Source organism: Ostrinia nubilalis, chromosome 3 (genome assembly GCF_963855985.1).
Source record: "Ostrinia nubilalis chromosome 3, ilOstNubi1.1, whole genome shotgun sequence".
NCBI lineage: Eukaryota > Metazoa > Arthropoda > Insecta > Lepidoptera > Crambidae > Ostrinia > Ostrinia nubilalis.
In genome coordinates, this window is record NC_087090.1 from 4,090,086 (window position 1) to 4,117,564 (window position 27,479).

Here is a 27,479-nt window from a genome sequence, read left to right on the forward strand (position 1 = left end):
TGTGTTACAGTACCCATTTCATTTATTTCCCTACTAATAAACAGAGTACATTAACTAGAGCGCTTATTATTGACACCTGCACGTTTAAAAATTCATAAGAATAAGGAAGTGCAGCGCCCACCCACCGCCCGCCCGCGGCATCAGCTCGCGGGGGCGTAACCACCGCCCTACGCCGCGCCCGGGTCCACGTTACATTGAAACTTTTTCCCGCCAATTTGTTTTAACTTTTCTAAGACATTCTAGTAACATAATAGTTTTGAGTGACACGCATGTTATCATGTCATTACTTGGAATTAGAGACAAGTCAGAAACTAGTCCTTCAATGTTTTTTAGACCACTTAATAGTTTTAAAAAATGTAGTAACGAATATTAACTTAATAATAACTCAATTGAATGAATTAATTGAAATTACGAAAAAGAAAAAAATGTTTACGAAAAAACAAAAATATTTAAGAAGACTATTAATGGGTTAAAAAATTACGGTCTATTTCTGATGTAATCGTCATTCATTCACTCATTCTTATATTTTTTTTATTCAATCAAATCTTTATGCAAAGGTGATAAAAATGTAAATAAAATTGTCAAAGTAATTTATGTTCTATTTAAATGAAATTAAAATAAAATAAAATTGTAATAATATTAAATGCGTTGAGGAGCTTGCATCACAGTATATAATATTTATATTTTATAGACAATGATAAAGTCTGTCTTTCATTCTCATCGTGATTTTGATTTATTGGTAAAAAATCCAGATAAAATTTCGAAGCCGACGATTGCCTTAGCCAAGTTACTTTTAGCGCTCAAACAAAGTTTCCGCGCTTTACGATACGAGCAGCGGCACGAGCAAAAAGTTACGAGAAATCGTTTCATTTATCACTAGACTAGAACGCCATCTATCAATGAACTACGGTTACACAAGGTCATAGACGAATGTCGTTAATTCCTCTATGCACAAGGTTTATTTTTACTTAGCGTAAAAAAGAAACTTGATACATTGACGCCTGACTAGGTGGCGTTAGTTGAGTTTATGCGATGAATTTGGCACTAAGTTTGAAAATGTATTTTCAAGGTTTCTTCTACCAATACAAGGCGGAGCGGAGCGGAGCTGTACGGAGAAGTATGGGACCGTCATGAAATCTAATTGGTTATTCAAAACACTTCTCTGCGCTCGCTCCACTCTGCTCCGCCTTGGTGGAAACTAAAATTCAATAGACCTTTATCACATTAGGCGATAAAATTACCTTGTAGATGGAAATCAACGCTATCTATTGAGTTAAGGTACAGAATAAATTAGCTGGTATAGCTAGTATGAGTTGCTTTGTATCGAGAAAAGGTAGGTTGAATAAGACAACAGATTAAATTACATAACTGATTTATTGCAATAAACACAAGGTGTATAGTTTCCAAAAGTTTTTAGTAAAATATTAAATGTATGTACTTATTACCTTGTATACCATAACAAAAATCGCTTTGATCACATGAAGTAAAAATAATAATATTCACTATTGTTAAGGAATAGTGAAAGAGGAAAGAATAAAAAAATGAAGTTGTGTTTTTATGAAGTCCCAAATCTATTCTGCTGTTGTATATCGAGGGTATACAAGGCATAGTATAACATTGACGTGTAAATTGAAATTATTTAATGATAAAAAGAACCAACATTTCGTAAATAAATTCTTAACGTTGCAAGAACGTAAATCACAATGCTATCAAATCATTTGATCTTAAATTAAAATATAATGTCAAAAATAAGTTACAAATAAATAATTTCTAATAATACAACTATTTGTGTTTAATGAGATATTCTTAAAGTTGTATGATTTTCAGATTTGTAAAGCTTACATTTAATTTTATAACAAATAAAAAATTCCGAAACAAACAATGTCTTTCTTTGATTGATCTACAGGGTGTTAGGTAAATGGGTATATGAGCCGACACTAGCCCATGTTAACATGGGCATATAAATGGTATGGTGAAGTCAGAAATTTGATATCATCATTTTATTTTTTTTTAATTTTCATACAAAATATTTTTTATAAAATCCGATTTGTATGAAAATTAAAATAATTAAAATGAAGATATCAATTTTCTGACTTCATCATACCATTTATATGACCATGTTAACATGGGCTAGTGTCGGCTCATATACCCATTTACCTAACACCCTGTATAAATATCATTTTATTTGTGGACGAACTATGATATTATGACGAAGATGATACTTCATATTATGATTGAGAAAATAATACTTAGGGTTATTTGCTTAAACCTAATTGTTGCGATGTGTTGTCGTTTTCTTTCATCTGAAACAGAAAAAATATGAATTAAACACGGGTAGGCACACAGGTACATAAGAATTGCTTAGAGCAGTATGGCCATCTTTCGGCTCAGTTCCATGCCATCATTAATTATTTTTTCATCCGAATTACATGTGCATGCATCTCACTCACTGTCACTCACACTCAATCATTTGTCAGGAAGTAAGTAAGTCTAATTAGCTTGCAAGATCTGATCCAAAAAACATACACATACCTACATTTCAAGTTAAATAAAATCTTGTAAAATAAACAAAAAAAAAACTCGATTTAATCTCAAAACAATGATTGATCGGATTTAACAAGACCGAGCTACAGGGTGTTAGGTAAATGGGTATATGAGCCGACAATAGCCCATATCTACATATTATTATGCATATTATATTGTATGGTGAAGTCAGAAAATTGATATCTTCATTTTAATTATTTCAATTTTCATACAAATCTGATTTTATAAATTTTATTTTGTATGAACATTTAAAAAATTAAAATGATGATATCAAATTTCTGACTTCACTATACCATTTATATGCATATGTAAACATGGGCTAGTGTCGGCTCATATACCCATTTACCTAACATCCTGTATACTTATTTGGATGATAATAGGTGATCGATCATAATGTCTACTGACCGAGCTTACAAGCCGCCGCCGCTCCTCTCAACGGTGATTTTCTTCTTGAGGATCTCCTTCTCATGATGCTCCTCCTCCATTTCCGCCATGCGAGCAAACCGCGAGTACGCCACGTGCCCGGACTTGATGGCTGACATCATCTGTGTGAGGACTAAGTTTTAAGGTGTATTCACATGAATACGTGTGCATGGCATGACTTTGTACTCTCGACATCATAACTACTTACTACAAAATGGAAAGATTTTTCAATTTATTTGGTACTTTATGAAGATGATATAAAATTCAAAATTCATTTACAGTTTTGAACCTTTTTACAATGAAAAAAAAAACATCAATTCAGCCTTTTGTAGGATTTGAATGTACGAGTATAATACAAAGGCACGCCATCAGGCTATGTGGAAAATTTCGGAGAAGATTCTAAGGTAAGATCTTCCCAACCAAGATAAATAAATAATGTTTAGGATTTACACAAAAGTTAATTTTTCACTAAAGAAAAAGAGCTTTAGACGGCGAACAATCTTGGAATTAAGTCGAGATTTAAAAAATTAAAAAATAAAGTTTTTTTTAATAAAATATTATTATAAGATATTAATTATTGGAAATAAATAATTAAAAGAAATATAATCAAAATGTATGTATGTATGTAAAGTATGTTATTCCATTAAATTAGTTATTAGAAGCTTGATTTAGGTAAAAATATAATGTTAGATAAATATATAGTAAATTATATTTATTTTGTAAGTAAAAACAAGGATGTTTTTTTATGATTGATAAAGAAATGGGAAAATTAGTTCAGATGAGGATTATTCATGTTAAAATTTAAGTGAATTATTGTTACCCACAACTACCTCATGCAACTAAGAAAGACCATGCAACATATAAAAGAAAGATTCATAGTAAAAAAAGCCATGCTTTTATTGTCTCAGTAATCAAATTAAATTAAACATTGTTTTAAGGCATAAAATAAAATAAAAATACAACGTGCATTAATAATTACAGGCCGATAATATACTTAAATTAAACGTTGTTAAAAAGAGATAATATTTAAAAAATACATGCAATAAATAAAGGCCGATAATAACAAAAAAGTATTGTTTATTTTTTGACCAAAGTATCTCATAGTCTGTTTCTACAGTTGGTACTCGGTTGCATTGATTTAAAATTATAAATTCTACGACAATTTTTCATTTGTTTTTTTATTTTTTAAATGAGTTGGTCAAAAAAAGTTAAAATCAGCCAGGAAAACAATTTGAAAATCGAGTCAGGCGGTATAACCTGTAGGTATTCGTCGAGTTCGACTTGGCCGTTCATGTTAGTGTCGATCTCTTTCAGAATTTCGTGCAACTGTTCACCGGTCACCTCCTCGCCGTAGTTCTGTGGAGACAAGCTTAGCAGTCAGCTGTGACATGACATGACATTATGAAGGACCCATTGTGGTTCTGCAAGGTTTTCTAAGACGAAAGATTCATTTTGAAAATGCCAGTCAAAGAAAACCTCACAAAATGCCACACTAAATTGTGCGAATTTTAGATTTACATTGACTTCCAATGGTTTAGCATATTTTTTGCAAGTAATATTCATTTATTTATATGCAAAACAATTAAGAAATGCGTCAAGAAACCAATTATCATATTGATTCTAAAGCCTGGTCCGTGAGCACGTAGAATCCCGTCCAATGTCCCCAAGCTGCCCATCCTTGTCGCTCGCTCGTAATTATGTTGCTGTTGCGCTCGCACACTCACTGCGGGCGCGCGTCGCACAGTCGCGACAGCAATATAATTACGCGCGAGCGATAAGGATGGGTAGCTTAGGGTCATTGGACAGGATTCTACGTGCTCACGGACCAGGCTTTACTGCAAAATCGTCTAAATACCATTCGAAAAACAAATGCAAATCGTAAATTCGCAGTTTGAAACCATTGACACCCTCGACAACACAAATGGCGCGTGAAGGACATTGACCCCGCTCTCGGTCTACCTGCAGGTAGTCCTGAATCTCCATCTGGCCGTGGTACGTGACGTCGATCTCTGACAGGATCGAACTAATCTCTGCGTCGCTCGGCCTCAAACCCATGCTCTAGAACATTCGCGTCATAATTTTTATAAGAGCCTACATTGGTGAGCTTTAAATGCAACTGTCATTGGTTTCTACACTAGGTGTATACCTAATGTATACCAAAAAGGCCAAGAAGCGATGTCATTTGTTGTCGAAAAATGGGGCTAATAAGTTACATAAAAGGTGGCACCATCTGCATTATTTCTCGCTGAAATAAAATGTATTGGATTATTAAACACAAAAATGTATTTTCTAGCTGGTGACGATGCAGGCTATCCAATATTTTTTTCAAATTACATTTCTTTGCAATAACTGCAAACAACTGCCAGCCACAGGTTTGAAACATGAAGTGATCTTTCTAATCCGTCTGAGAATCGAACCCAGAACTTTCAAATTGAAAGAGAATCGTTTTATCCTTTGAACTCACTTAACCACGGAAACGTTTCCTGAGCAATATTAGCCAATAACTTTTGTAACGTGTATCACTGCACAATACCTTAAGACTTCTCCTGATGTCGTTGATAGAGACGTATCCCTTCCTGTCCTTGTCGATGATCTGGAAGCGTTTGATGTAGGTCTGGATTTCGTCCTTGGACAGGTTGATGGGGATCTTGTCGCGGCTGGCCCGGTTCACCATCTGGCCCATCTCGGCTGCTAGGAAGTCATTCGCCATTTTGATTTGTCTCTGGAATGTTGAAAATAGACGATAAGACGTAGATACATGATCGCGTTAGAATACAACTGCAAGTTTCCTGAGGTTAAGTAAGATGCAGTCTAAGATGGTACATACTTGCCCTGTAAGCGCTTATTCACTCTCGCCTTGAAGACGCCCGGACTATAATTTTCGGGAAAGACAGAAGCATTTCTTGGCTAAAAAGGTCAGGCGCAGGCGCCGTGCGATCATGTCCCAGCTGTGCACGCATACTGAACCTTATCCCCTTGTATTAGAGGTGGTCAGGCGCAGGCGACACTTCGAGCTCCTCGGCCACGATACACTCGACCTTATACCCTTGTACTAAGAGACACTCACGGCTTTCTCTGCGTCGCTCCACTTGAGCTCCTCGGCCATAATATCAGCGATGGCGGGCAGCGCCTCGGACGCGGCCTGCACGTTGAGGAAGGCCAGACGCAAGCGCCGCGCGATCATATCCCAGCTGTGCACGCATACTCGACCTTATTCCCTTGTATTAAGAGACACTCACGGCTTTCTCTGCGTCGCTCCACTTGAGCTCCTCGGCCATAATATCAGCGATGGCGGGCAACGCTTCGGACGCGGCCTGCACGTTGAGGAAGGCCAGACGCAGGCGCCACGCGATCATGTCTACAGCTGTGCACGTATAATCGACCTTATCCCTTTGTATTAAGAGACACTCACGGCTTTCTCGGAGTCGCTCCACTTGAGCTCCTCGGTCATAATATCAACGATGGCGGGCAGCGCCTCGGACGCGGCCTGAACATTGAGGAAGGCCAGACGCAAGCGCCGCGCGATCATGTCCACAGCTGTGCACGCATATTCGACCTTATCGCCTTGTATTAAGAGACACTCACGGCTTTCTCGGAGTCGCTCCACTTGAGCTCCTCGGCCATAATATCAGCGATGGCGGGCAACGCTTCGGACGCGGCCTGCACGTTGAGGAAGGCCAGACGCAGGCGCCACGCGATCATGTCTACAGCTGTGCACGTATAATCGACCTTATCCCTTTGTATTAAGAGACACTCACGGCTTTCTCGGAGTCGCTCCACTTGAGCTCCTCGGTCATAATATCAACGATGGCGGGCAGCGCCTCGGACGCGGCCTGAACATTGAGGAAGGCCAGACGCAAGCGCCGCGCGATCATGTCCACAGCTGTGCACGCATATTCGACCTTATCGCCTTGTATTAAGAGACACTCACGGCTTTCTCGGAGTCGCTCCACTTGAGCTCCTCGGCCATGCCACGTTGAGGAAGGCCAGGCGCAGGCGCCGCGCGATCATGACCCTGCTGTGCACGCATACTCGACCTTATTCCCTTGTATTAGAGGTGGTCAGGCGCAGGCGACACTTCAAGCTCCTCGGCCACAATATATTCAACCTTAGCCCCTTGTATTAAGAGACACTCACGGCTTTCTCTGCGTCGCTCCACTTGAGCTCCTCGGCCATAATATCAGCGATGGCGGGCAACGCTTCGGACGCAGCCTGCACGTTGAGGAAGGCAAGGCGCAAGCGCCGCGCGATCATGTCCCAGCTGTGCACGCATACTCGACCTTATTCCCTTGTATTAGAGGTGGTCAGGCGCAGGCGACACTACGGGCTCCTCGGCTACGATACACTCGACCTTATTCCCTTGTTTTAAGAGACACTCACGGCTTTCTCTGCGTCGCTCCACTTGAGCTCCTCGGCCATAATATCAGCGATAGCGGGCAACGCTTCGGACGCAGCCTGCACGTTGAGGAAGGCCAGACGCAAGCGCCGCGCGATCATGTCTACAGCTGTGCACGCATATTCCCGAACACCATACCTGAAACACGGGGAAATTCACTTACATTCTCACTTAGACTCTCGATAGGATCATTGTACGTGATTTGTGGTTTACAACGCTGATTATCCCAAAAAAAATAATTCCTACTAAAGATTTCAGTGCTTTAATGGCTTCATTAGTTGCCCATAAAGACTGTCCTAAGTTTTCGACTTCGACGGAGTTGTGCTTAAGTGGTGGGGGCCCCCGAAAGGGGCGCTTTTTCGGTTTTCCGGTTATACCGCGTAAAGGACTTACCCTATCGAAAAGTGGTCTTCCTGACGGTTGAAGGGAATTTAATCCTGCATTAAATAAGACCAAATTCATATGTTTTGAACAAACCGTTCTCGTGCAAATGTTCGGCAAAGTAGAAAATGTGCGTATAATTAATGACCCTCTCCACGTCCAATGGCTCGTTACCCGCAGGCTTCCAAGTCTTGAAAAGGAGCGCCTCAACCAGTGTAACCCTATCAAGGCTTACGAGCTGGATGCGCCTATCCTTGTTCGTCCCAGCCGTTCCTTAACTGCGGTTGCTGCACCTCTTCCTGGCACTCACCTGAACGACTCTGTGTTACCTACTGTGGCTGCCCCTCTTCCTTTTATCCTCCTGCACGACTACATTGCCTAGCCGTATGCCTGGTCTAAGGTTCGACGCCAAAAATCAACAACAACAAGTTCATATTAAAACGCTGAAGAGTTTTTTGTTTGTTTGTTTGAACGCGCTAATCTCAAGAATTACTACTTTGATTGAAATAATTATTTTTGTGTTGAATAGCTCATAAATTGAGAAAGGCTATAGGATATATACAATCACTCTACGACTAATAGAGGCGAAGCAGTAAAGAAAAATGTTGCAAGTACGGCAAATAGTATTTAAACTATTTTCACGCGTACGAAGTTGATTTTGTGGCGTCTAACCTTGGACCAGGCATATGACTAAGCAATGCAATCGTACAGGAGGGTACAAGGAAGAGGGGCAGCCACATTAGGTAACATAGAGTCGTTCAGGAGGGTGCCAGGGAGAGGTGCAGCAACCGCAGTTAAGGAACGGCTGGGACGAATAAGGATAAGCGAATCCAACTCGTGAGCCTTGACAGGGATACGCTGGTTAAGGCGACCCTTTACATGGCTTGGGAGCTTACGGGTGACGAGCTGTTGGACGTGGAGAGGGTCATTAATTATACACATATTTTCTACTTTGCCGAACATTTGCTCGAGAACGGTTTGTCCAAAACATATGAATTTGGTCTTATTTAATGCAGGATTAAATGCCCTTTAACCGTCAGGAAGACCACTTTTCGATAGGGTAAGTCCTTTACGCGGTATAACAGGAAAACCAAAAAAGCGCCCCTTTCGGGGGCCCCCACCACTTAAGCACAACTCATCGAAGTCGAAAACCTAGGAGTCTTAATGGGCAACCAATGAAGCCATTAAAGCAATAAAATCTTTTGTAGGAATTATTTCCGATTTAAAATCGAATTCTACTGGACTATTACGGAGTTTCCTTTTTCTGGGACCTTAATCGTCTCTTTTCTTTGCCTTTCCAGTACTTCAAAACAAGAAAAACGGGAAACGCCCAGTTCAACAAATTAAAAGGATGAGTCAGTGATATAGTACAGTAGTAGGTGAAAGTGGCCAAATTAAGACTACTCGTATTATAAAAACAACATACCGAATCTCAGCATCGATGTAAGGGAACTCGGGATGCACCTTCTTGCCGATGATGGGCCACCGCTTGCCGGTCATGGCCGCCATCTTGGCTACCGCGAACGCGCGGTCGCCGTACGACTTGGCCAAGTGTTGCGCGACCTGGAACAGTCATTAAGGGCATGAGGTTATTCCCATCTTTCGATCCCACCGCTGCAACTCCTGTGTAGCCAGGATCTACCAATAAAACCCACAAGTGAAGGCCCAGTTTGTTCTGAAGGAGAGTTCAATTATCATTGGACCTGTGGACTGTCATTAGTTAAAGGCAATCAGAACGAAAGATAAAAACAAGAAAATAATTGTGCATGTAGTCGTATGTGTGGTCAAAAAAAGACAAGACTTGGCCAAGACAACTCACTGAAAAGAGTCATTAGTCAAAAGTACAAAATCATTGTCATAATGTGGATAGCATAGATACTAGAGTACCTTAAGTCAATAGTTTAGAGTACTCACAATAGTTTAATGTACTCACTTCAATGATATTGTAGAACTATAGATATGTTACGTTCATAGAAATTACGATTTTAATCCGTGCCGAGCTATTCCAAATTGCACACATTGACAAATGTAACTGATAAGTGAAACAAAAGATACGAAATAGCACGCAAATGAAAGAGATAGCTACAGTTTTAACGATTCTGCACTAACTAATCTATGTCCGCAGCGCACGCATCCTTATCGCTCTAACGTCAAAACAAGATCGCTTTCTCTTTCTTAACTTGAACATGGCGCATGGCGTCTTGATTGTTTGCATAAATAATTGAAAATATAAATACTAAATAATTTTGCATAATCACATGTGGTAAGAGATCCCTTGTATTTTGTTTACTTTAGAGTCATAATTGGTACACTTTCGAAACACACACGATGGCATTTTTTATTTATTTTGGTAAGAACACAGGAACTTACGGTGTGGTACGCACGCGATTGCGCACGACGCAGGCCACACGAAGACTAACCACAAGACGTCCCAATTGGGACGTATTTGAGTATTCACAGCGCGAGCGCTTATAACATATCTGCTTTTGTTTTTATATAATATCATTGACTCACTTCCATTTCCAGGCCGAAGTCCTGCACTAATCTAATGTACATGGTGGGCGTCCAGCCGTGGGCACCTTCGATCAGGAACCCGTCGGTTTGGCATTCGCGGAACAGGGGTTTCAGACTCGCGCCTGAAGAAACAAATACAATGCAGTTGTCAAATGTATAACCATTTTTAAATCACAGATCACAGAACCTAAAGGGAGACGTGAGGGGGGAGAGGGGGCGGGGCCAGTGTCGCAGCAATATGCCCAAAAACAGAACACATTGCTCGCGATAGCAACGATAACAGCAGTGACGTCATATGTGTAAACAGTTTACATTGCTTGCGTACCTAGTACTTATTTATTTATTTAATAGGACAACCAACAAGACATACACTAGAAGACAATCAATATTTACAACGTATTTAAACTTAATCCAAGTGCTGCCTTAATTATAGTAAAACTAAATATAGTGGAACTAAAGATTATGCGAACGTTGAGTACTGATACTGCAGTGGATAATGAGCAATTTCAAACTAACAGAATGTCACACCTGTGTAGGTGTTTGACGTCACATTTTGCCAGTTCATAAAAAGCACGTTAGTTCGTCGATTGGTGATATTTATTCTAAAACTAGCGGCCGCCCGCGACTTCGAACGCGTGGACCTCTGAATCTCGCCATAAAAACCATCGTTGGACTTCAACGAACATTAAAAGAAAGAATTGGTAAAATTGGTCCAGGTGTTGTTGAGTTATGTGCTTACCAGCACATTTTGCGATTCATTTTTATATTATAGAAATCGAGCTTTATACAGGGTGTTAGGTAAATGGGTATATGAGCCGATACTAGCCCATGTTAACATGGGCATATAAATGGTATGGTGAAGTCAGAAAATTTATATCTTCATTTAATTATTTTAATTTTCATACAAATCGGATTTTATAAAATTTATTTTGTATGAAAATGAAAATAAAATAAAATGATGATATCATATTTCTGACTTCACCATACCCTTTATATGCCCATGTTAACATGGGCTAGTGTCGGCTCATATACCCATTAACCTAACACCCTGTATAATATAGATTAATGCATAAAGATAACAAGTTTTTGATGGTAAAGTTTATCCCATACTCACTTTCAATAGCAGCGTCGACGGTCTCCATCGCCATGGAGCGGTAGGTGGTCCACTTGCCGCCGGCGATGGTGACGAGTCCCGATTGCGATACGTGGACGATGTGGTTGCGGGCTAGCGACTGCGTGTCGGGCTTGTTGGGGTCCGACACTAGCGGCCTGATGCCCGACCAGGCTGACAGGACGTCACCGCGTCGGACTGGGGATGAGAAATTGAAAGGTCATTGAATACACTTAAAGTATAAGAATACACTTAATACACTAAAAAGTGACACTAGAAATAATTTACGGTCACAATACATGTATGACATTTGTATAGAAAAATCATCGAGTTACATCCATGACAAGAGTACTTTTATAATGGGAATTAAGATTTTCAATAAGTTGCCTAAAGTTATCAAGGCTTTAGAAGGTCCGAAATTTAAAAGAACTCTTAAAGATTGGCCAATAATGAAATGTTTTTATAGTTTAAAAGAATATTTTAATCATTGTTGAAATTCTAAAATATGGACAACCCACTTAAGTAACATTTTCGTAAATTATAATATTCTCTTTACCTACCTATATTGTACGTCCGAAATGGGCAAACTGTTGGTTCCTGTGTTAATTAACATCCACGTAACAACAATGTATGCACAGTTTTGACAATAAATGTCTATCTATACTTTATATCAACGGGAAGAGTGGGATTGGTTCTATTCTACTCTACCACGCTTTATATCCCTGGTAATGTCTACAAGTAATCAATTTCACCTATTAAATGCTATGACCGAAAATACCCGAACTGTAACCAAACCATAAGGTGCATTGGTGCAGATTCATAACACAAGAGCTTATGCACGTATTTTTTATTTGTTTGGAGTATTAAGTACTTACAAATCGTCAAGCATTTAGAGAAAAAATACTAAGAGGAGAAACCCTTAAGAAGCCTTTAAATGTCCACTTAAACGCTATTTTAAGTTATGTATCTCTTGTAAAGCCCGGTCCGTGAGCACGTAGAATTTTGTCCAATGACCCCAAGCTACCCATCCTTATCGCTCGCGCGTAATTATATTGCTGTCGCGACTGTGCGACGGGCGCCCGCAGTGAGTGTGCGAGCGCGATAGCAACATAATTTTAATTATGTTACTATCGCGTAATTACGCGCGAGCGATAAGGGTGGGTAGCTTGGGGTCATTGGACATAATTCTACGTGCTCACGGACCAGACTTATAGTTGTCAGTTTTGTGTGGTGTGCAATATGAGAAAGGTCTATCTATTCACAACATACCTTCAACATCCGGGTTGAGATAGTTCTTGACCTCCTGTAGGATGAATAGAATCTCGTCTTCAGTAGGCTTGGGGTTGTGCGTGACCTGGCACGGCAGGTCGGTGGTGCCTGCGATGGTGCCCTTCAGCCAGGGCAAGAAGAAGATGACGCGCCCGTCCGATGTCGCCGGGTCCAGCAGACCCATGTGTTCAGGACTGAAATGAAATACATTGGTCATCACAAAAATCGACCCTCCCCCGACAAGCACTTTCAAACGTATGCATCCCCACTTCCCACTAATATTGGCACCATTTAAAAGCCTAGTTCTAAACTTCATTTCATTAAAGGAAAGGTTTTTACCCCAAAAATGTCACTTCTTCAAAAAATAGGTAGTTACGCTTGAGCCAACTTTTATGGCTATAAAACTGTTAAGTTGGGATTAATCGCTATCAATCTGTTAAAAAGGACACGCGAGATCATTATTTGGTTTTATAACCATAAAAATTGGTCTAATTGATCCCAGAGGTGAGCCCAAAGTGAGGTCTTTTTTCAAGTCACATTTATTGTATATGTTAATCGTTTAAATCGTTTATTAAGAAATTAAATGTGTTTTGGGCTTCCAAATAACACCAATATTGTTGGGGTACCATGATTGTGTCAGTAGAAATGAGTTTTCCTGTAAAACGTAGGTGGGCCGATTTTTGTGATGACCATTGACCAGTATAGTTTATTTAGTACATAGGCCCTTTCCATAGCACTTAATACACGTCCCAAATATAGCTTGCCCTACCACTGGTGAAGAAAAGCAGAACATACTAAAACTTTTTGGGTTAGATAAGAGCGGTGATTCCTGACAGTCTTTTTGAATTACGAGCCGTGCTAGCCAAGGAAGGAAGATGATGACGCGCCCGTCCGATGTGGCCGGGTCGAGGAGACCCATGTGTTCCGGACTGGGGGGTAAAAATATAACATGTTTGAGACTTATTTGGGTTGGGTTTGGGTTAGAGTAGAGATTCCTGTGAGTCTTTTGAAATTGTGACTCTTCATTTAGTCTATCAATGTTTTGAGGACGAAGTTAAGTTTGGTAATTTCTAGATTAGAGCAATATTGTGAACGCTATTGCGATTGGTGCCGCTTCATATATTGTGCAATAGCCGATGCTACGAGTAAGTGGCATTGCAAATACACAGGACCTGTTTCATTTCATCACTCACTCCTAAATTCCTAGTCTATATTGATCTTATTATATAAAGTACAACTATTTGTTAGCTTGCTGATTACGATGCAGTCACCAGCACCGAAAAGTAGTCGGTGAATTTCATCTTCATCAGACCCGGTGCTACTGACCTTCAGCCTAATTGTACAGTGGACTGCAAATCAGACTACATATTTTTGCTGCAAAGTAGTTCCTATTACAATTACTAAAATTCAACAGAGTTTAGCTTGATGTGCTATCGTCTAGGCTGCAGTCATCTAACCTGTAGTATCCAGGCAGCACGATGTGTACACCAGACGATGGGCAGCAGATCTCCTTGATGTTGGCGTCGTCCATCTTGCGGATGCTATCCGTGAACGGTCCGGTCGCGTTGATGATGCACTTGGCTTTCACGTCCCATTCTTTGCCCGTCATCTCGTCCTATGACAATATGAAGAAAATCAATATTGTGTGTACTTTCTGAGTTCCGATCCGGCCAAAATGAAATATGATCACTTGCTGTACAATGTATACATATATTCACTCGCTTTATAAGTTCAAGTAACGTAAGACTTTTTGAAAATAGTATTCCACTCTTTTGCAGTTCGTATGGTACAAATTAGCTAACTCCTATTCAGTATTAGCGAGATGTTATTGATGCTAATTGAACGGGAAGAGACCCAGTCCCCAGTGATGTAGTCTGGAGGAAAAAATGGACAAGAGTGTGGGCCTTATGACTACAAATATTTCATGTAAAACAAAAGACAAGTGTAACCGGCCAGTATCCATGTCAGCCAAACATAAAAGAAGAGACATCCAAAGCGGCCAGTACCGGTACTATTTTCGACACAAAACAAAAGAGAGTCGCTTAAATAGACCTTGTATCGCCTAAAGCCCGGTTCGCACACTCACTGCGGGCGCCCGTCGCACAGTCGCGACAGCAATATAATTACGCGCGAGCGACAAGAATGGGTAGCTTGGGGTCATTGGACAAAATTCTACGTGCTCGCAGATCAGACTATAGTATACCGCAACATAAAACAAAAGAGTAGTTGGGTAGCACTGACCTCTATAGGTACATACTGGACTGGCTGCTGTCATATTTTTGTCCATGGAATTAAGTAATTTTCTTTCTCGCTTACTCCTATGGACTCCAATGTACGTCAAAATTAGTTCTCGGGACACTCTTAGGCTGGTTTTAGTGTCACGCGGACTGTCAGTGCGGATCGCTCCACAAAGCCGATCTGTATGAACTGCTAGGGAGCGGAGCGGTTCCTCCGGACCGCATTACTCTAAAACGCTCCCTAGAAGTTCATACAGATTGGCCGTGCGGAGCGGGTCCGCACCGGACGGTCCGCGTGACACTAAAACCAGCCATAGTGACGCTTTAAATTGGCACACAAAATTAGCTGTCATTTGTATGAGACAGCCTGTGCAGTATGGAGGTCAGTGGTGGGTAGACTGCTACTCACCCGCATTCTAGCGCCACTGAGCTTGCCGCCAGTCTTGTAGAGCTTGGTGACGCTGACGTGGTTGGCGATGGTGGCGCCGTGCCGTGCCGCTGTGAGAGCTATCGCGAGGTTCATACGCGCGTCGTCTTGCTGGCCTGCAATGTTTGGTATTGAATGGAGGCGATAATTAAGAATTTCAGCCATAACTTATCAATTATCATTCAAGCCACATCTTGCCATAAACTTTAGGAAGTGCGTCGTCTAAAAATCCTACTAATATTATAAATGCGAAAGTTTGTTTGGATGTCTGGATGTTTGTTACTCTTTCACGCAAAAACTACTGAACGGATTTTGATGAAACTTTACATTATTATTGTTTATAATACAGAATAACATATAGGTTATAATTTATGACGATCTGTAACAAACTAAATTTCATGCGGGTGAAGCCGAGGTCAAAAGCTAGTCTATTATATTCCACCAGCTTATAAATACCTACAGTAAATCCTACTATGAGCAGTAAAAGTTATCTGAAAATGTTAAACATGAAGAAAAGTGAAACATTATCTACTAGCTTTCCGCCCGCGGCTTCGCCCGCGTGGTATTTTGTCTGTCACAGAAAAACTTTATCGCTCGCGTTCCTGTTTCAAAAACCTGGATAAAAACTATCCTATGTCCTTTCCCGGGACTCAATCTCTATGCCAAATTTCGTCAAAATCGGTTCAGTGGTTTAGACGTGAAAGCAAGACAGACAGACAGAGTTACTTTTGCATTTATAATCTGTATTAGTATAGATACGTACGAAGACAGGTAATTGAACTGAAATCATACAGATGTAGCCACGCTGCATGTTGACATAAGCCAACAAAGTTGCACGAAATGACATGCGAAATGTTCGCGGTGCATAATGCACATACATTAAAGGGTTGGCAACCCTCCAATGTTATGAAAAATCGTTTCTCATCTGTCACGAACAGACCTAAAGCAATTTCTACATATGGACAGCTCATTTATATTACGTCTATAAGATTTCTTCTTGGGATTGGCTTCATAGGCCGTGTTTACAATATTGTTTATCGCATCATGTGAATATTTCTGCTGCGGTTTGCTGACATTATCGACTTGAAACTTATTACGATACTTCACGAGTAATTCGAGATTTCGTACCGTTCTGTATGATGCAAACCAGTATAATCTACCTAGGTTAAAATTTACTGTATTAACAAAAAAAAAATGCAAATGTGTTAGAATATTTATTCTTAGTATACGTCTATGACTACTGATCAAAACGCCCGTGCTTTCACTAACATTAGCCCCCACAGGAATTCAAATCCACCACCTCAGGCCAGACTTTATTTACTTAAGTACTTTATTTTGCTTAGAGGTACCTACTCACCGTCATAATACACAATACCGCCACAAAGATTATCAGATTTCAACATGGGGAACAGTTCCAAGGTGTTTTTCTTGGATAGGTAGTACGAGTTTTTCACGTTGCGGTCCCCAGCGACTAAGTCGTACATCTTGATGCCGAACCAGTAGTAGGGGACTTGCCACCATCTGCAATAAGAAATAGGCTTTTTATGGGTGTTGTTTGGAAGAGTTGTTGGTATCAATAGTTTTGGAGATATTTACAATTTCTATGGGGACCACTCTATCGATTCTAGAATAGGCAGTCCGACTCCGAGGCCTACAACATTTGTCTTTTGTTCCTATATTTTTACAATGGTAGCTTTTTGTTTCCAATTGAGTAGTAAATAATTAAAGCGATGTTCATAAGTTACGCACACGCTTTTATCTTTATTCTTTTTTTTTATGCATGCATGCATATAGGCAGGTATTTGACCACAATCGCACCTGATGTTAAGTGGGATGCAGTCTAGGATGGTACATATCTGCCCTGTAAGTGCCTATTCACTCTCGCCTTGAAAAGGCCCGGATTATAGTTTTCGGGAAAGACATTTGTCTATGGCCAGCTTGCAGGAAGGCGCTGGATGCAGGCCGCTACCAACCGGGCAATATGGAAATCATTGGGGAAGACATATGGACGTCCTGTGGCTGAAATAATGAGGATTCATTATCCTCATCAGTCTTTAGTTCTAATTGTATTTAGTGACATTAATATAAACATACTTTACTCACTTGTATACTGGCAGCAAGATTGGCAACGGCCTTGTCAAGTGTGGCGCTACTTCTAGCATGTTTGCTCTCTCGTGAAGGGCTTCCTTGACCATCTTGTACTGGTCATAGTCCAGACCCATGATGGCTTTCTGAAGGTAGCGCACTCCGCCGTGGATTAGCTTCGTGCTTCGACTAGATGTGCCGCTGGCGAAGTCGTCTGCTTCTACTAAGGCGGTGCGGAGTCCTGAAATACGAGTAGGTATTAGAGTAATTTCTTTAATTTTAAAATGTAGATAATCTGTTCTGAAGTTCGTAAAGGTAGCAGGAAGTCGCTGGACGCAGGCCGCTACCAACCGGGCAACATAGAAAGCATTGGGGGAAGCCTATATTCAGCAGTGGACGTCTGAGATGATGATGATGTTGATGCAGTTCTACAAAACGTCTCTAAATGTATTATCATTTCAGAAAAGCTGAAGTTAATCAAGGTTAAAAAGTCTTTCAGAAACATCATCTTCTACTTCGAAATCGTATAAACAAAACTAATTCTGATTTTCTGTTCAAAATAACTTTGTATACCTACGGTTCTGGCCTTGTGAGTTCTAATGTAGTCGCAGTTCTCAAGTACAAATGTTTTTGTTACTCAGTCAAGGCTAATCATACTCGGAAAATTTAAATTTGATCGCTGACGATAATGTAGAGTAGGCAGTGAACAAATCGTGGACACATTATGAGGTTCACGTTTCCATCGGGTCAAGAGCGTTGCATTGATTAAAATGCATGACAGTATGAGTGATTGTGTATCGAGAACAAGTCTTGCAATAAGTGAGGCTTATGAATAAGGTGTAGACTAACCGTCTATTTCTTACCCTGATATGTTCCCATTGGTTGAAAAATTATCGCTTTTCAAACAGTAGGCTCATATTCCCAGGGTTATATTGATGTGTGACTGAACCCGACTGGCCTGCAACGTGGGGAGTGAAGGCCAAATCCTGAATTTACTTTTGGTGAATTAGAGAGCAACTCCTGGCAGGTTTCCTGCACTGAACAGCGGTTAATTGCAAGCTCAAAACTATTGTGTCCCTATAAGACTTGATGCTGATGCTCCTACCTCTAGTGGCATCCAGGGCATACCCAGCCCGTGTGGCCAGCTTGCAGGTTCGCCACTTGTTCTGCTCTGGAGGGCACACGCTTCTTGCGTTCTGTTTTCGCTGACACTGGCGGTCTATATCATTGCTGCCACGTAAGCAGTAGAGATCGATGATGTTCTTACCTCTGGTGGTGGCATCTAGTGCACATCCTGCCCCAGTGGCGCCTCCGCCGATGATGAGGATGTCATAAGTGTGGCCAGCTTGCAGGTTCGCCACTTGTTCTGCTCTGGACGGCAGGGGACGCTTCTTGCGTTCTGTTTTCGCTGACACTGTCGGTCTGTACCATTGCTGCAACGTAAGGAGTGCAGTTAGAGATGTTTATGGGTTATTAAATAAATAGAGTGCTTCAGATACGCACCATTGAAGCCATTAGACAGAATAATAATAGAAACGGATGTCGCCGCCATGGCTCACATACGAAAACCTCACTCTTTAATTAAAGAACATGAAACTTTGGTGTGCAAATTGACAAAAGGACATCATCCACGTTTCGTATATTTTTGGTCCAAAATCAAAAGTGCCGGCCAACAAAAAAAAGTGCTGTATTCTGACAGAATACGTCTGCCTTAGCATTTATTACTATGGCACCAAAGCCGTAGCTCCACTGTGCGTCGAGTATTTGAGATCTAAAAGTCATCAGTTTGGATGATGTCCTTTATTTATAAACCAAATCCATTCTTCGTCAAACAGAAAATTTTATGATAATGACCTTCAGAATCGAAGAAAATGAGATGAAATCGGTTTTCACGTCGATGAATATGTAAATCTCATTTTCCACGCTACGTACCTACTACGGTTTTACGTAGAACCTATGCATAGAACCAAAGTCAATACTTTCAAGTTTCAAGTGAACTGTGTAATTACGGAATGTGAGTGTGACGTGGTACTTATTGACTTTTTAAATAGGCAGTTTCGTAGCGGAAGCACTATCGTTTATCTATTAAGCTACAGATTTAACCAAATAAGTAGTTTTACAATTTAATTTTGGTATGTAAAATTTGCATTAATTTAAATAACAAAATCAATTTTCATGACATTGAACTCTATTTAAATAGTGATAGACTTAACACTGGATTATCTTTAGTATTATACTTTGAGCGTTACAGCGTTACAATAGAGCTGAGTACGTATTTAGATTATTGTGTTCTATTAATACTTTAGCGTTTCATAAGCGTTTCGAGCGCGACCATTATCGCAGTTAGCGCCCCCTCGCGGATTCGTGTGGTTAACGAGTTTCCCGCCTAATCGCATAGTATATTTTCCAGTAGTTAACAAGACGGGGAAAGGAAATGAGTAGGTGACCTAAATATTTTGACCCTTATATCCTTTCCTTAAGGTACGAAATAAGGAAATCAAAATCAAAAGCAAGGTTGAATCATTTCCAAGACTTCCCTTTAACATTATCGTGATTGAAGAAGATATTGTGTCTATGACAGTTCGCATCGCCTCCTTAGATACAAGACTTAGCGAAACTATTACGAAATTATATGTCACGTTGTCTACAGGCACAGATCCATTAGGCCCGGTTTTTACCACGGCGGAGAGGAGTGGAGAAATGTTTTGAATAACCAATCAGATTTCATACTGTCAATATCATTGAATCTGAATGAAATCACGAAGTATGATCATCTGGATAGATTGTGAGGCTTGCCACTAAACCAGGTGTGACGTCCACGACTACTCTGCCAAGAGTGTAGCTACGAAGAAGAAGAATCTTCTGGATACTTACTCCTGGCGAGTCGTCAGCTGCTAGCGTCCACGCGGCGAGCGCTGCGCCCGCGACGCCAGCGGCTCCGCCCACTAACAACCTTCTCCGAGACATTTCTTATCTGCAAACCAAAAAAAATACGAGTATTAACACTTTTTCTCTTGTTTCACCCTAATGACGTCCACTGCTGGGCAAAAGCCTCCTCCAAGGATTTCCATAACGAACGGTCCTGCGCTGCCCGCATCTGGGCGGGGCACATAGCTCGTAGAGACGATGGATAGTAACCACGAGCCATAAGACGTAGCGTGGGCACGCCTCCCACTAGTTGGACCGACGATCTGGTGAAGGTTGCCGGAAGAATCTAATGTGCTTTTGCTTACTGCCATTTCAGCGTGCTAATCCGTCGGGCTATGTCAGCGACTTTAGTTCGTTTACGGATCTCCTCATTTCTGATTAGATCTCGTAAAGAAACACCGAGCATAGTCATCTCGAGTTGTGACGGCGCAATTTTGATACGATGATGAAATAATAAAAATTATGAATCATATTCGATTCACAGGATGCAGGAATTAAACTGCTGTGATAGAGATTATAGATACAGAAAGTCACTATTATTGTTTTAGTTATTATAAAAGAGATTATTTCCACCGTTTCAAATCCTGTGTAGCCAGGATCTGCAGCTAAACCGACAATAAAAACCTAACAAGCACCTACCTAAGGTCATAGTTAGACCCGAGGGAAAGTTTAACCGTTATTGGACCCGCAACGCAATTAATCAGAAGAAAATTAAGTTCGCAGTTAGGGTCGATCCTTCCAGTTAGTTTAGTTACTAAACTTTGAACTAAATAAGTTAATAGAGAATGTTTAGAATAAAACGAACTATGTTATAACTAATTTTGTGAAAAGATTGATAAGTACTGCGATTCCTTTTGGCGCCGAATTGGCCTATCAAGCCGTGTTTACTAAGAACGTTAGGTATGCGATCCCTACGCTCGTATAGAGTGTAGTAAGTGTATTTTACCATTTTTTAATTTAAATAATTTTTAAAACTTACAACGAGAGTTCATTAGACCATGAAAAATACTCCTATAGTACTACACGAACTAATAACGACAGTGAATAACCTGAAAAATCCTTCACCTTGCAATGATGAACGGAAAATAACTTTTCAAGGTGACCTCTACTTTGTATCTCAACTCTCGAGTTTGCTTAGCGACAAGGAAAAGCCAAAGGCTTTATGAAATTGCGTCGTCGTACAAGATTGGATAACAAATTCAATTATACCGAGAGAGCCTGAGCTTTTACGAAAAACACAAAATGTTGACAAACTAAGTAAAAGGTCGACTTCTAAATGAATAGTCAAGTTAGTTACTTTGTTTGGAATAGCCGGCGGCTACGTTATTGCAAACTCTACTAAAGTTTTGTTAATTTTGTTACTCGTTAATTTATCATGTAGGAAAGGGATTTATGTACCCAGTCCCCATGATAAGAAAGAAAATGTATACTTTGATATTAAAACACACAGAAACGCTTGTTGTCAAGCGTAAATAAAAACCTATCCACCAGTAGAAAATTGGATTCACGAGATTGAAATCTTACAAAGGAAATGATTAAAATCTATTTCAATTTAACCCTCTGCTATCACTCAATGGTCTTATCGTTTAGATAACAATCTGGCGCCTAATCTAAAACCGGTTAAAATGTAGGTAGGTATAAATTGCATTGCACATTCGTAACGCGATTATCACGATAGTATCACGCATGGCCGATAGTAACGTCTAAGGACTTATCAATGATACACTAACATGCTCACGTAGTTAGTCAAATTGTAGTTTTATTTATTTATGTTTATGATGTGCTTCGATAAGATCAATACCTTTCCGATTGGAAATTAACTAGGTAATGAATAAAATGCACACGTGTAACTTATCAGTCAGCTTACACATTTATGATGTCAATAAGTAAACCCAGCGAATAGAGGTCGCAGGAAGAACATAGTTTTGTAATGTGTAAATAAATACACCTGGGTAAAATAATGCTAATTGTTAAAAGCGATGAATCATCACGAAATTCATAACAAATCATTCAACAAGTAGTTTGTTTACATTTTTTGCGACAATTAAGAAATACAGATAATTTTTTTTGCTCTTACACCAAACAAAACAAATTGGCTTACAAGTAATAAACAATAACAAATATAATTATATCAACAGAATTATCATTACATATTCAAGACCAAATTACTTGCTCAAATATTCTGTTTGAAGATAGCTCGTCATATCGATCGACCTGTCGTTGTTTGAGGTAAATTTACATTTACTTGACTCCGCTATTTAGTACGTTTATGTATTCATAGAGAAGTAATGGGACAATGATTAGTTCCCTGAAGTATCCTCAAGTAAGTCTTGCACATAATATTATTACACACGTTAAATATTTAAGTTCAGATGAGCCACAATGTCGGTCCGCCTCCAGGATCGGGATTCGAAACCTATCCAGTTGCAGCGAGGGGTAAGACAGGGAGACGTCATATCTCCAAAACTGTTTACCACCGCCCTGGAAGATGTCTTCAAGCTTCTGGACTGGAACGGATTTGGCATAAATATCAACGGCGAGTACATCACCCACCTTCGATTCGCGGACGATATCGTAGTCATGGCTGAGACCTTGGAGGATCTAGGCACAATGCTCGATGGCCTCAGTAGAGCCTCTCAACAAGTGGGCCTCAGAATGAACATGGACAAGACAAAAATCATGTCTAATGTCCGTGTTGCACCCACTCCTCTGAAGGTTGGAGACTCTACACTCGAAGTTGTCGACAATTATGTATACCTGGGACAAACAGTCCAGTTAGGTAGGTCCAACTTCGAGAAAGAGGTCAATCGTCGAATCCAACTCGGATGGGCAGCGTTCGGGAAGCTTCGCCATATACTCATGTCCGAAATACCGCAGTGTCTCAAGACGAAAGTCTTCGGGCAGTGTGTGTTGCCAGTGTTGACATATGGATCCGAAACGTGGTCGCTTACTATGGGCCTCATAAGAAGGCTCAAGGTCACCCAAAGGGCGATGGAGCGGGCTATGCTCGGAGTTTCCCTGCGTGATCGAATCAGAAATGAGGAGATCCGTAGGAGAACCAAAGTAACCGACATAGCTCGCAGAATTGCTAAAATCAAGTGGCAGTGGGCGGGGCACATAGCTCGTAGAGACGATGGCCGTTGGGGCAGGAAAGTTCTCGAGTGGCGACCACGGGCTGGAAAACGTAGCGTGGGCAGGCCTCCTACTAGGTGGACCGACGATCTGGTAAGGGTCGCGGGAAGAGCCTGGATGCGGGCAGCGCAGGACCGTTCATTGTGGAAAACCTTGGGGGAGGCCTTTGTCCAGCAGTGGACGTCATTTGGCTGAAACGAGTACCCTTTTCCATTAGGCACACAGGTATCATGAATAAGTTATAACGACGGGCTTAGATGTGTCCCTTGAGGTGCACCCTTATGAAACATAATTAAATTTTTAACTTTGTTGGAAAATTGTCTGGGTATTTAATTCTTCAGCGTTTTTAATACACATTTAACGTTTATAAACCAATCGATCACGTTATGTAGGTAAGTGGATACAAACACACACAATTTGATTAAGTTTAAGCTGGCGTCTGATTAATTGACTGACGTGATTGCGCTTATCACTTCCGAGTCATATCTGTATCGCTGCAGACGTCTCGTAATAGCGTGTGGCCTTCAACACACGTGTTAAGCTATCTAATAGATAATAGGAACTATCCTCTGACAAAATGATTTTCCACCAGTTTTCGCGTGAAATTAGCTGCCTGCCAGAGGCAAATCTTGCTCAAGCGAAACCTATTGTTGATATTCATTTGTTTTAGCTTTGTTTACGCATGTAAATACCAATTATTCGCAGTAGTCCCATCTAGCACTGTCACAACAATAGCTCGCAACTTTTTTTCTAATAAAACGGGACTATTTCCACCTCTCATTACCACCGCTGCAACTCCGGTGTAGCCAGGATCTACAGCTTGACCGCCAATAAAAGCCCAACCAACACCGGAGGCATTCCCATTCACGGGACTATTCCCACCTCTTGTTCCCACCATGTGTAGCCAGGATCTTGACCGTCAATAACCCAACCAGTGAAGATCAAGTTTGTTCCCGAGGAAAGTTAAACTGTCATTGGCGCCGCAACGAAATTAATCAGAAGAACATATGAGGAGTTCGAAGGCCTTCCCATTTGTGAATACTACGGAACATAGACGATAGAGGATTCAAGTATTACGCTAATACAATGTTATTGACCGGCTTGTTATGTCACTCTCTGTTGCAGTGATAGTCGTGATTTTTTGGCAAGGGTTCGCTCTTGTCGATCGAGTTCCAATTTTAGTTGAGACATCGACTCGTGGCAAGCCACGAGTTTTTTCTCCCGTGGTATGCTCTCACTATAATAGTGTTTATTTAAAGTGATTCGGTACGAAAATATATTAATGACAGTGTAAATTAACGCTCGTACGTATAAATTCCTCTGTCTGATGATCTAGCTAGGAGACCAATTTTCATTTAAGAAATGTCAAAAAAAATAAGGAAATAAATAACCCGGTTTCTAAGATCGGAGGTAGAGTCAAGTCGTAAGTTAATATAGCGTTCTAAAATCGTCATCGGCTATAGTTAGTTGATGACCAGTTAAAAATTACGTGACAAGTCGTAATTTTTTTATGAGCATGCTCAGAATTCAGGGGAGACGCCGAAGTAGACTACGGCGATAAAATATCTTTCCTAGAACTCTAACCGCATGAGTAAAGAATTACTCGTGTGCTATAACGGAAATCAGAAAGTTTTAGTTGCGGTGATCTTTCTCATTTAAGAAAGGTATATGTAGCGTTATCACTAAGTACCGCGTGTATTTCACGCACTGATGCTGTGGCCAGCCCCGAAATAGCCGCAGCTTGGGAAATTATACAGTGCAGTTACTCGCGTGAAGTCAGGTGATCACAATTCGCATCGCATACAATTACTTACTATATTGTTACAATAATACGCATGTAATGAAGCGTAAAAACGGCGCCAAAAATATACATTCAAGTTGTTATATTGTTCCAGTGTTTTTTTTTATCTTTAAGTTTATCAAGAGGTCAACTTTTGATGCATTTAAATCAAATACAAAACGTAGATTAGGATTACGAAATGAGTCACAGAGCTAACTCTCAAAACAAAAGAGATATACAGAACACGCTCTATATGAGTGTTAACCGGTATTATACAGTATGTTATGCTAAGTCCGAAACCGGCGTTAGACCTTACACTTCATCAACCTTCGGCTGGAGCGGTGATGTCATACTAATCGCGCGGTGCAACCGTAAAGTTGGAATCACCATTGAATTCATTTTAGAGATTAGATACGAGTTTTATTCACTTACAGCTATCACGGTGTTAATGAGTGAGTAGTACGGAATAACTAACAATGTTTTTCCTTTAAAATCTTTTGTTTTATTATTATTTAAAACAATACGCGACTCTATATGCCATAAAATCAATTTAATTATATTTTCAATGCTTACAGGAAAAGTATTTTATGAATTAGTTTGTTTATATTTTCAAACTAAATAATAAGGAAGTAATAAACCATTACTTAATAATGGTTTGGTTTTAAAATTCAAGACTCCAATAGCTACACCCCTTTTGTACATGTTATTTATAAATGTAGAGATCTACAATGTGCGGCAAACACAAAAAAGAATTAATAAATAAAACTCACCTTTATAAATTTGAACAGGTAAAACTACGAAGAATACATGTAATGTGTATTGTATTGTACAAAAAAAACTAATTATAGAATGCAAGGACGACAACCTGTACGGTTTTTTCTCACGAGTGATCCTTATAAGGAATCTAATATTAGTGTTGTATTAGATGAAGTATCACATCACTGTTTTAGTTATGTAAGGAACTATGTCACTATAGTGCGGTGTGGTGAAGTATAAAGGCGATTGGAAATACGCGACGGGCAGAGTACCCCGGTACTCCCGTCGCCCTACTGACTGCGTTCGATCTCACGCGTCCTCCGTGAGTCACCGCACTCACACCATGTGTACGTACCGCGCCGCCATCTTGCGGTATCCGTGCACACTTACTTGTAGCGGGAAACGTGTGAAGCTGGTATATGAAACGGCTGAGTTTCAGCAGATGGTGGTAGAGTATTTGTCTCGTTTTAGGTTGCTCTACATTATGCCTTTCTAAAGTTTCTATTAATTGAGTCATGAATATGACCTCTACTAAGCTGTTTACTAACTACTCATTAGGTACTATTTACATAATTCCATATTTTGTTCTACATGACTAACTACTGAATAACAGAAGCGCTGGAAACGTTATCCAATATAACATATACCTAGATAGCCTGCTACACTGAATAGCAGAGTCATCAGACTACTCCAATATCTTATAGAATCAGCACAGAAACCCTCAAACTCAAAGTGATCTTGCCCTTAAGCCTTTGAGGAAATTATCATCAAAAATATTGGGATCGACACACCTAAATGATACGTTAGAGCTATCAAAAACCAGTCTACATAGCCTTTACTAATAATCTACTTATCTACAGGTGAAGTACTTACCAATGAGGTTTGCAGGCAATCAGGCATATTTTGTCTTGTTTTTTATTATTCAACAAATATTCTCACATGTAACTGAAGCCTGAGGACAAAATTAAATCATAAACATTAAAATTGTCATCAAAACATAAAATTCACAAAAATGTTAATAATTTTTTTACTTACCCTTTTGATACCAAAGGTTTATTTTATTCATCACTATACCTTGACAAAGTGTCAAATCACAACACAACAGAATTGAGTAAAAGAATAATAAAATATAAATTCGCGGTGTGGACTCCCTTACTAACTGTTGTACTTAGTCTACACAAAAAAGCTATGTTTGGCTATAGAATATAATAGAATAGAATAATTGTTTATTTGCATAAAACACAGAAACACAGTTGTTTCCATGACCTCAAATCTTAATGATCTGTCTTTTCTTTAAAAGCTGTTACATATTTCTCTAAATAACTTTGAAAGCTTTTTTACATAATCGTTACAGTTTGTAGAAACTATGTTATTATACCTATTACATTACAGTGTTAACTTGATGTTAGATAGTATATTAGCTTTTAAAGTTTAGGTTGAGTATACACATACATAAACACATATATGATGTAAAAAAATATAGTTTTTGAACTTTT

At 40.0% G+C, this 27,479-nt stretch overlaps 1 protein-coding gene across 1 annotated transcript; it reads right to left on the reverse strand.

Moving 5' to 3' along the window:
- Nucleotides 1-1,355: 1,355 nt before the first annotated feature.
- Nucleotides 1,356-26,310, reverse strand: LOC135087621 (glycerol-3-phosphate dehydrogenase, mitochondrial). The gene is made up of 16 exons (XM_063982359.1): nt 25,998-26,310; nt 20,262-20,361; nt 18,655-18,820; nt 17,406-17,628; nt 16,660-16,823; nt 15,285-15,418; nt 14,096-14,253; nt 12,639-12,832; nt 11,373-11,567; nt 10,259-10,380; nt 9,171-9,307; nt 7,348-7,501; nt 5,501-5,689; nt 4,225-4,323; nt 2,950-3,089; nt 1,356-2,303 (listed from the first exon to the last, which is right to left on the reverse strand). Exons 2-15 carry the CDS (start codon nt 20,352-20,354, stop codon nt 2,955-2,957), a joined length of 2,163 nt encoding a protein of 720 aa, XP_063838429.1. The 5' UTR covers nt 20,355-20,361; nt 25,998-26,310; the 3' UTR covers nt 1,356-2,303; nt 2,950-2,954.
- Nucleotides 26,311-27,479: the final 1,169 nt, after the last annotated feature.

Coding starts and splice junctions, on each gene's coding strand:
- LOC135087621 (XM_063982359.1), bottom strand. CDS start 20,354: ATGTCTCGGAGAAGGTTGTTAGTGGGCGGAGCCGCTGGCGTCGCGGGC. Junction 17,629..18,654: donor ACTAGATGCCACCACCAGAG/GTAAGAACATCA, acceptor CTCGTATTTCAG/GACTCCGCACCGCCTTAGTA. Junction 3,090..4,224: donor AACTCGACGAATACCTACAG/GTTATACCGCCT, acceptor GTCCTCACACAG/ATGATGTCAGCCATCAAGTC.